The 11,086-nt window shown below is 41.8% G+C and overlaps 1 protein-coding gene across 1 annotated transcript in view; it reads right to left on the bottom strand.

The window, feature by feature from the left end:
- Nucleotides 1-289: 289 nt before the first annotated feature.
- Nucleotides 290-11,086, bottom strand: part of cpne4a (copine IVa) — a 56,186-nt gene continuing 45,389 nt past the window's right edge. The window contains exons 12-15 of the mRNA XM_074654428.1: nt 10,900-10,951; nt 9,510-9,643; nt 8,359-8,595; nt 290-5,958 (exon numbers count right to left, since the gene is read on the bottom strand). Of these exons, the coding sequence (XP_074510529.1) occupies nt 5,827-5,958; nt 8,359-8,595; nt 9,510-9,643; nt 10,900-10,951 (555 nt within the window). The 3' untranslated portion in view covers nt 290-5,826. The remainder of the gene's footprint in view (nt 5,959-8,358; nt 8,596-9,509; nt 9,644-10,899; nt 10,952-11,086) is intronic.

The raw sequence follows: 11,086 nt of genomic DNA, 5'->3' as shown, positions 1-11,086 counted from the left end.
AAAGCAGCTTTGAGTCTTTTGGCGTCTTTTGTCCCGTTGACAGAGTTAATGGCCTCCTTTCATCCGTCTCCTCCTCTTTTGAACTCTTCACGCCTCCGAAACAAACAGCCGAGAGGTTTAATTACTGCTGCTGTTGTTTGGGAATCACACGGAGGATGTTGGGAAAGCTGGGAGATTCTCCTTCATTTTCTCCTTTACTGTTACACAGCAAACACACATTTCAAACTCCCACTCGAGAGTCATTTATGACCTCCCATGATACACTGAACACACTCGGAGGTTACTGATAAAACTTTTATTATCATAAGTCAGTTTGTCATTGTTTTGCACACAATACTGCATGTTAACACAACGATAAGTCATGTGTCCCAACACCTGTCCTCCATCTATTCTCTCTTTGTTCAACAGAGCAAACAAAAAAACGAAAATGCCAGCACATTAAACACTTAACTCCAAAGTGTCTGTGTAGTAGTTTGAAATAATATGAAATTGTTATATGAATGCAAAATGCAACTTATGAAAAACCGTCTCTAATGAAGGTCCCTGAAATGACCAGCACAAGTCATTAATGGGGCGAGATTCTTCCGTACAGTATCAATGGACTTGTCTAGCGATAGCGTTGATGACCTGCGTGATGTGAAAAAGTTGATTGAGTAAAACGGGTTAAAGTCAGACGTCCAGGATCAGGAATTCAGGAGTACTTCATAGATGTTGTCAAACTCGGTGAAAGAAGGCAAAAAATTGGACATGCTAGTTTTTTCATCAAGGCGCCATGAGGCGTTCTAGTCGCAGAATTAGTTCTCTTCCATTACGACATACTACACCCAATAAAACAACAACTATACCCAATGCTCATTTTCGTTCCTCAGCCCGCCACGTCTGTCGGATCAAACCATTTTTGGATTAATATTATGAAGGTAGAAAATGGTGGATTGGTCCCTTAAGGTTGGAAGCGAATCACTGGCCCAAATGAAGGAGTTCAAGTATCTTAAGATGGAAGATGGAACACTAGATAGATAGGCAGATTGGCGCAGTATCAGCGGTAATACGGATGTTGTACCAGTCCTTTTGGACTTAAATAACGTGGTTTGCATAGCATGACCTGAATCTGGATAAGGTTGATTGGTGAAGGGAACTGGGCCTCAAGGTGAAACTCTACTGGTCATGTTCAAACCCTCACCTTTGGTCATAAGTTTTGGGTAGTGACCTAAAGAATGAGATCAATGACAAATTAGTGACTGTTTGGGTGAGGAGTTCAGGCATCACCTTGTCCACCTCCTTTGCATGGAAAGAAACCTGTTGAGGTGGTTCCTCCCTGTAAAGGTTCTCTGGGAGGAGATCCCAGGGCAGACCCATATCACACTGGAGGGATTACATATCTCATCTGGCCTGGGATCGCCTCAGGATCCTTCAAGGAGGAGTTAAAGAACATGGTTTGCATAGCATGACCTGGATCTGGATAAGGTTGACTGGCAGATTGGACATCCAAAAGGAGCTTGGAGTAGCAGCTGCTCCTTCATGTTGAAAGGAGCCAGTTGAGGTGGTTCGGGCATCTGATCAGGATGCCTCATGTAGGACTTCCTGTGGGGGTTTTCTGGATATGTCCAACTGGGAGGAGACACTAGGGCAGACCCAGAATTTTCTTGAGGGATTACAAATCCCATCTAACCTAGGAATACCTTGGGATCCCCAAGGAAGAGCTGGAGGCTGTAAGGATTTCTGGACAACCTTGTTTAGCCTGGTGCAACTAAGACCACGACTCGGATAAGAGGCTGAAAATGGATGGAAGGATGGATGGATTGGGAAGTTTGATCCTGACATAAGATTTAATCAAACGGTTTACATTGACAAGGAAGAGACTGGGTGGGGAGCTCTCTCCTGGATACCTCGCTGTGGAGTTTTTCTCCCACATTTCCTACCAGAAGGAAACACAGGAAACTTGTAACCCCAGAACTTGTTTGAGAGTATCACTGATCCCATCTGGTCTGGGAACACCTCAGGATCCCACAGGGAAAGCTGGAGGACATGGCTAGGGAAAAGGATATCTAGAAGTACTAAGTCAAAGGCAACTGTAATTCCCTCAGATTCTTGAAGATGTTGTGCCTATCATCCAAAAGGCTTAAGTCTCAGGCTGCCTAGGACCAGTTCACTTGCCTTTGACTGAGCACTTCAAGCTATACCATGACCTGGATGACAGAGAATCTTTACAGACACCTGGGGATAAGGACATCTGGACTACCTTGTTTAGCCTGGTGCCACTGAGACCACGACTCAGAAGAGCTTTGGCATCCACATAGGAGCCAGTGGTTCAGGCATCTGATAAAGTTCTCTCCTGGATGTCTTGCTGTGGACTTTCTTTCCTGGAATTTCCTACCAGAAGGAGACACAGGAGCAGCCCCAGAACTTGTTAGAGGGATAACTAATCCCATCTGGCCTGGGAACACCTCAGGATCCCCTTGGAAAAGTCATCCAAAATCATCCAAAAGGTTTCAGTCTCAGGCTGCACGGGACTTCTAGCTATACCATGACCTGGATGACAGAGAATCTTTACAGACACCTGGGAATAAGGACGTCTGGACTACCTTGTATAGCCTGCTGCCACAGCAACCCAGATCTGTATAAGTTGTGGAAAATCGATGGATGGATGATTTGGATGTGAAGTCTGATCCTGACTTGAGCAAACTTCAGAATTTAAGTAAGTTTGCACTGAAGGTTTTCTAAAACTGACAGTAAATGTCCTCACATAAAAAACAAAAGAAATGTTGACTGAAAGACGTGGACAATGTGGTTGCACCCTTACAAGGTCCAAATACCAGATGGGATTGTTCCAATGTCACCAATAAAAGGAAAACTCAGTAAAAGCAAAAGAAAGTGAATCAGCTCTTTCATCAGAGATGGGCAGGTGTTGTGGCACAAAGTGACCAAAATCTATCATCTAAAAATCTCTCCAAGGATACTCAGGTTGTGCTTTTAAATCTACTCACACATTTTCATTTACATGTGAACATGCTTGAGAGTAGAACAGCCCCATCATCGGGTACATTGTAAACGTCATTATTACTCATATTACTCACTACCAGGAAACAGAAACCACAAGGACCGAGGAGTCCTGCATGGAGATTTGCATGCAAAACAACAGTTCATGCATCTGCCTCGCCTTTGGAAAAAACAGTAGAGGATGCAGACGTCTGTGAAGGCAGCTCGCTTGTTCACCTGGCAGAGATCCAAAATGCTTTACAACATACGAACCTTACGAAATTTAGCAAAATATCGATAAACTCTTATAAAACCAAACCAGGAGGGGAGGAGAAGGTGGGGTTCATACATTCCTTCATCGACTGTTTCCCCGCCCATCATGCTGTCTGCAGGGAAGCAGTGTTTGGATTGGTCAGTGTTGTGTTTGTGTGCTTTTCACGTCCGTTAAAAACACTCCTGAATGTTACAATCAGCTCAGCCTCTGTAGGCCCCGCATGCACAACGGATGCTAAAGGTGCGACAGTTAGCATTTTTATACATGGAACCTAAGATGGACCGCCAAGTTATTCCTCACCTCACTGATACTTTTAGTGGTACTGTGCCTCATTTCCCAGAAACCTCGTAATGAGGGATCGAAGATTGCAAAAGATCACGACTTGTGAGCCTTCATGTCACTGGACAGCTCAAGTTGGTGGCTGCAAGTGTTAGTGCCTGGTCACGCCAGAAACTGGCGCCACCAATGGGCAGTGTTGGAAGTTTGGCGATGTAATGACTACTTGCAGGCCTAGTCGGTGAGCTACAGTGGCTGGTGAGCTAACTGCTGACATGCTAGCTAATTTGCAGATGCTAATCAGCCAAAATAGCTCAACAGGATAGCTGACTTGCTACCAGTTAGACTAACTAACTTCTGGTTAACTTTTGGTTGCTAACTGGACTAAAAGTGATCACAGTTTAGACTTTACCATACATTTTGTCAGTTTATACACTTGCAGAGGAGGATTATATAAAATTTGATGGTGCGACAAAGCTAATATGATAGTTTCCTCGATTTTGGACTCATCTGTTCCCTGTCAAAACGGTTTCTAATTGGTCAACACTACAAACACACGTGTCAGAGTTCGCTACGTAACTTTCCTCTAAGCGAAAGCTCTGCATAGATTTACTTTGCCTCTGCAGGCAAATTCCACTGAAATGAACTGATTCTGATATGAAATGTCGCTGTTATAAATGCTAATGTGACCCGGCTGTTATTGTAAACACTATCACAAAAGAAAAGAGAAGCACAAATGTTAGCTACAATTCTTAAAAGTAATGCTACATAGCTAGCAGATTTGCTTACAAAACAGACACTAATGGCTACTAATAAGTGTAAACGCTGGTTTCTAGTGGTAATTAGAACTTGGATCATGACATCAAGAATGTTTACAAGATAGAAAATTAGCAATTACAGTTACTCCCACATGATAAGAGCTCTAAGGTATGGTAGCAATAGCCATATGTCCCGTACTCAGGTCTGAAAAACAATATGATTCGTTGCTTATTATGTATGATTCATGTTGTGTCTAGAAGGTAACCCACAAGTTGCGACAAGTTGTCTTTCCCGAGACTCGCTGCCCGATAAAATATCCAAACCTTAACAATTTGAGGTCAATGCCAAACCTTAACAATTTGAGGTCAATGCCAAACCTTAACAATTTGAGGTCAATGCCAAACCTTAACAATTCAAGGTCAATGCCTAACCTTAACCATTCAAGCTCAATGCCTAACCTTAACCATTCAAGGTCAATGCCTAACCTTAACCATTCGAGGTCAATGCCTAACCTTAACCATTCGAGGTCAATGCCAAACCTTAACAATTCAAGGTCAATGCCTAACCTTAACCATTCAAGGTCAATGCCTAACCTTAACCATTCCAGGTCAATGCCTAACCTTAACCATTCAAGGTCAATGCCTAACCTTAACCATTCCAGGTCAATGCCTAACCTTAACCATTCCAGGTCAATGCCTAACCTTAACCATTCTAGGTCAATGCCTAACCTTAACCATTCCAGGTCAATGCCTAACCTTAACCATTCGAGGTCAATGCCAAACCTTAACAATTCAAGGTCAATGCCAAACCTTAACCATTCGAGGTCAATGCCCAACCTTAACCATTCCAGGTTAATGCCTAAACTTAACCATCTTGCGAGCGTTTCGCAGCTTGTTAGTTACCTTCTAGACACAACCTATGATTCAAATATCAACGAGACTCCTGTGCTTCTGTGTTCAAAGACACTAGAGGGTTTTTACACATTGCCCACGTATAATGTGTCCATGGTTTTCTATGTAAGCCCGCGTACTGTCAGCATCAAGACGCTCATCATTACAGATTGACGAGAACTGCATTGCATCAGGATGCCCCGCTCCCTTCGTTGATACTTTGGAAAAGTACCCATTTTATCACATTGCTTTTTGAATTGGCACATCTCAGCTACTTTGACTGCGTCCTCTCTCTGTTATGGTATATCCACTGTCGTCGTATGACTTGGCCATGTTTCCCCCGTGAGAGCATCTTAACTACTGTAGCACTTCTGTGACCAGCAGCTAGGCTACACCTGAAACACCGTCTAGCTGTTTTGTGCCATAAAGCAATCCAGCAAAACTTCCTGTTTGTCCAACCTGTAAAATCCCTCCCAGTGTGGAGGCTTCTTGTTGTGATCACATTAATATTTTAAAATGAGACACTTCTTCGTGGTGAAATGTTGCATGCAGCACCTTTAACATCCGCATCAACAAAGAACAAAAGACAGTAAACATGTTTTTCAGTCTAGGAGAGGTTGTGCTGTCCGGAGGCAGCCGTGGCGGCGGCGCTCAGGGGCCGAACTTCCTGGAAGACTGGTACTCGCTGGGCACTTTGGGCTTGATGCCCTTGCTGTTGTAGTAGTCAACCACCTGGTTGGGCACCTCTGCTAACACACTCTTAGCCAGAGCAGCTGGAGACGCCTGAAGAGGAGACACAAGGAAAACATCCATCATAATGCAAATGGAAGTGTCCATCTCTTATTCACCTTATGCTACCCTGCCCATTTTTCACTTCTGGTTTGAACGCAATTGTGTTATTTCTTCCAGTTTAGTGCCAGCAGTGCTATTAAGCATATGATTAAGCAGCTACACTGCGGCGATTGGACGGTTTACCAGAGACGGTTTTACAATACCACATCCATCAGCCATCATTGACTGGGAGGACACTTTACGGAAATGTCTTGAAATCACATATGAGGACATTTGTAGTGTCTCATGGTTATAGATGGCTCCGCTATGAGGAGTTACAAAAGTACCGAAGCATATCAGTACACAGGCCGGTCAGCATACTAAAGCACCACGTCGTGGCGTTTCTGTAAACTCTTACTGCCAGATAGATGCCGGGTGGCGGTAGACAAAGGTCCAAACTAGAGAGTGGAACTTTATAAAGAGTTGTTACTGTAGGACACAATAATGCTCAAAACCAAGCACCTGTTTTACACTAACTAGCTAGCTAGCTATCTGCTAGCTAGCTAGATAGCTAAAACTGGCTAGCTAGATAGCTTGTTATCTATCGCCAAATTGCTAGCTATAAATAGCTATCTAGCGTTAACAGAAAAAACTATTATACTTAACTATTAACTAAACTTTCATTAATTTACTATTTATAAATCATGGTTATCATAAAGTGTTACCAAAAATGAATAATACAGGTATTCAGTCCCTAAAATATGTGCACATAATAATGCAAACATGCTGTTTTGCAGATGATATGGCGAGGTGGACTAAACATAAAACCTCCTTGTTTTAAAAACTGATTTTTACGTTGGGGGTGAAACCCCAGACAGCGGCAGTAGTTAGAGAGTCAGTCGAGTCCGTCAGTCGAGTCTCCGCCTCGTTCTGCTGATGTCAAATGAGAATTTCTTCCTTTTGGGCCAAAGACCGAAAATCTCATTCATCACACAGATTAAACCCAGGAGGGAAAATATACCCAGTGTCTGTAAAATGAGTCCAAACTGTGAAGATAAATCTTCACTGAACTGTGGAGTCTATAACCTTCATACTTGTTAAAGACTGAAAATTCATTTCAGAGAAGTAAATTATTTCCCACTTATGATTGGTTGGCAGATTGCCGCCCCGTCTTTCTCCCTAAAATGTGAAAAACTCATTTCTTCAATAACTTCACACACTCGTCTTGTCCTCCTCCACCTCCAATATACTCTGATCAAAACACTCTTTCTGCTCTTCTCTTCTGGCTTTCACAGTCATCCACAGCTACAAGATTTCAGGGTCACACTAAGTTATATATACACACACTGTATCATTTTCTATCAAGACATTAACACACCATCTGGTGCCCATATTTAGAGGTTTTTAGCCCCTCATAATAGAGGCTGTGAACAGCTGAATGTGTTTGTAATAATAACTTAATTTACAAAGCAAACAACAGGTGATTTATAGCAACTAACAACAGATTAAATAAAACAAAACGAGGGAAAAGGGAAGTAATGATGTTTAAAAATAATATGAACCGGTAAAACGGGGTGCAAATAAAAGAGGAAGCAAATGAGACTATGTGAAAGCATTAATGTAAAGCTGAGTTTTAAGAAAACATTTGTGAGGAAATTCAGGGTTTGGGGAATTGTTACTGTTTGCTATGACAAAATCAGGAAATGATACTTTAAGGTGCTTCTCCAACAGCAAACTGCAACTCACACTGATGTTGGTGTTGAGTTTGTCCTACAACACGGGTCACACAGTCGATTATAGTTAGTTTAATTTGAAAGTTAATTTGTTTTGTAGATTGTTTTCGCGATAATAACATGTAAACGCAAATTTGTTTTAACGCCACTAATTTCTTTAACGCAATTTAGGATTTTTAGCTTGAAGCGGCTCAGTTTTAAAGCTAGAGTGAAGATATTGGTATCATATAAAATTAGAAAAAACATAATGAATATATTGGTACCAACCATGTCATACTAGCTTGTCATGAAGGAGGTTAAATACAGTCCAAACTTACACTCAATCTTGTCAAAGAAAAACTGTCATGGCCATTTTCCCTTGACCTCTAACCTCCAGATATGTGAATGAAAATGGGTTCTATGGGTACCCATGAGTCTCCCCTTTACAGACATGCCCATTTTATGATAATCACACGCATGCACAACAATATGAAGGCCATGGCAACAGAAATTCATATCGTTCCTCTGAATAATGAGCCCCAAAGGAACCTTGCAAACAGGAAACAATAAAGGACCTAAAATGGCGCCTTGGGGAACTCCTCAGTAGGAGAAACTCACTCCTCTTTAGATAAATGAACATCTGTGTTGAACTGGGAACAGATTTTTTTTATTTCATTGGAAGTTCATTCGATAGACTCACATGTTTGAAGTTGCGGAAGGGGACGAACTGGACGATGTCCCGGAGGACGGGCTCTCCTTTGGGCGATCGCAGGATCCCGTCGTCGCCGTCCAGCATCTGCATGTCGCTGAAGTCGGCGTTCCCGATCCCAACAATAATGACAGACATCGGGAGGTGGGAGGCCTGGACGATGGCCTCCCTGGTGTCGGCCATGTCGGTGATGACGCCGTCCGTCAGGATCAGCAGGATGAAGTATTGCTGCGAGACAGAGAATAAAAAAACAGTCTTTTCTTTTCAATTCTTCAGTCAAACTGGATCAGGAAATGTAATCTAACTGAGGTTCTCAGGTTGTCATAGTATATATATATAAATAACTTGGTTAGGTTTAGGCAACAAAACCACTTTGTTAGGATTAGGAAAAGATGGTGGTTAAGTTACGCCACACCGGAAGAAGTGTAACTTAAATACAGAAGTTTTTTGACAAAAACTACTTAGTGGGGTTTAGGAAAAGATCGTGGAAGTGTTGAAACTTAAGTACAGAAGTTACGTGAATAATAAATCAACGTGGACTTCTGGTTTCACACGGGACATGAACAGTGGTCTCCTGGTGAAAGTCTAGTGTTCTTTACCCACCCATACACCTCGACCTCTTCTCTACGTTTGTCGCTCTTTATACTTCCTGGTTCACAATTATGTAGATTACATACAAATTGATTTTGTATGATTTACTTTTCGTAGATATAGCTTAGAATGGTGTATAGTCGCAGACACATTAACCCGACAACAAAGAACTAGCGGCGATGAAGGCCGACTGCTGTGACGCCTCACGTCGCCTTTGTTTTGGCTGACAAGTTGCACTTGAACACACCACAAAGACTACAACCGACGGCCAACTACCACGTATGTTCTGCGCCTACGCGAGGAGAAATAAAATGAATTACAGTGTATAACTTTTCGTAGGTATAAATACGAACAGTGTATAAGAACAGCCTGCAGAGTTTAGAGAGACTATGAAGTGGAGTTGCTAGTTTCAATCCAGACCAGTTTGGTGTCAAAGCAACTTTTCTGCCTCAACAACGACTGCCAGATAGCTGCTGAGCAGGTCAGTCAGCGGCTGACTGTGGTTGGATGAAGTGACCTATAAACCGATCCCGGCTCGGCGGCTCTCTCACCATGGCCTCTTTGGTGTGGACCTCCTGCGAGGCGGAGTTGGCCACCTTCTGGATGATGGGGGCGATGTTGGTTGGACCGTAGAGCTGCAGCTTGGGGAGGCAGGCCTGGTAGGCCTCCACCACGCCTTGGATACCTGACAGGACATAGAAATCTGAGTCAGGAAGTACAAACTCCTTCAGAAACATCCCTGGTTGTGATACTGAAGGGAGAAATCCTCTCCAGACTCCGGAGGACCGTTCAAGTTCACTCCGTCTCTCTCTAGATGTGTTTAGAGACGTCCCAGCATGCCCGGCGACAGCAGTGATGTGATTTAGTGTCTGAAGGTCACTGATAACACCATCTCCTTCACACACACACACACGCGCTGAGTCTTAATTAAGAGTGTCGGTGTTGAAGTGTCTCTGAGCTGATCAATGACCTTTACAGCCGAGAGGCTGAGAGCCCTTCAGCTAAACAGAGTCTGTCTCTCTCTCTGACCCAGTAAACAGAAACCAGAGGCCTCATTACACAAACATTAAATGACTGCTTCACCTCTCTTAACTTAACTTTCGAAAATAAGAAAATCCTATTTTTATTACAGAAGCAATTCCTAAACTCATGTTTGTGTCCTGTCTTATCTCACACCTCCTTCTTATGGAGTATGGAGTCTGCCAAAATAAATACATGACTCAATAAATAAATATGTCATTAAATGAAGCAAATATTAAAAATAAATGTATCTATTAATTAATTGATAAAATGTGACATAAATTGATAATTGTTTTAATTTGCTTCTTTATTTATTTATATTTATATTAATTCCCTTATTTATCTGTTTAATTTTCCCCTTTATTTATTTATTATATTCATCATACATCATTTATTCATTTTTGCATTCATTTTGTATTCATTTATTTATTTTTGCATTTATTTGTATTTATTTATTATTTTTTTTCATTTATTTTTTATACGTATTTTTGAAAGTATTTATTTATTTCATTTAATATATTTCAGCACGATTTTCCCTTTACATTTCATCCCTTATTTATTTCCCAAAACTTATTAATTTATTTATTTTTGCATTTCTTTAATTTATTTTTAAATGTATGTATTTTATGTATTTATGCATTTATCTTTTATTTCTTATATCATTAATACTGAGACTGATCTGACTCCATAGTTCAGAGATATGATGTTAAAATCCTCCTACATGTGTTTGTCCACCTGAGTCACCTGGAGCCTCCGTCACCTCCTCCATCATTAGAGGCTTCAGACTGAGCGGACTCAGCTTCGTTATCACAAAACTAATCCTCAGATCAGAGAGTTTCTTTCACGCTCGGACTTCTGAGGCTCACTATCAAATATTTGACTCGTTTCTTTAAAAGAGAAACAGGAAATCAAAGTGCCTACCTGCACACTCCGGGTTCTCCTCGTTAAAATTCACCGCAAAGTCGTGGGAGACCTGGAGAGGAAGAGGAGGAGGAGGGAGATACAGGAAGTCTGTTTGATCTTTTCAACAGATAAAAAAAAGAAAAGGCTTCACCAGTGAAACGAGTTCCCTCGCTCTCTCCTCACCTTCATCCCTCTTCATCTTTTT

Source organism: Sebastes fasciatus, chromosome 12 (genome assembly GCF_043250625.1).
Source record: "Sebastes fasciatus isolate fSebFas1 chromosome 12, fSebFas1.pri, whole genome shotgun sequence".
Taxonomy (NCBI): Eukaryota; Metazoa; Chordata; class Actinopteri; order Perciformes; family Sebastidae; genus Sebastes; species Sebastes fasciatus.
This window is presented reverse-complemented; position numbering and strand designations above follow the sequence as displayed.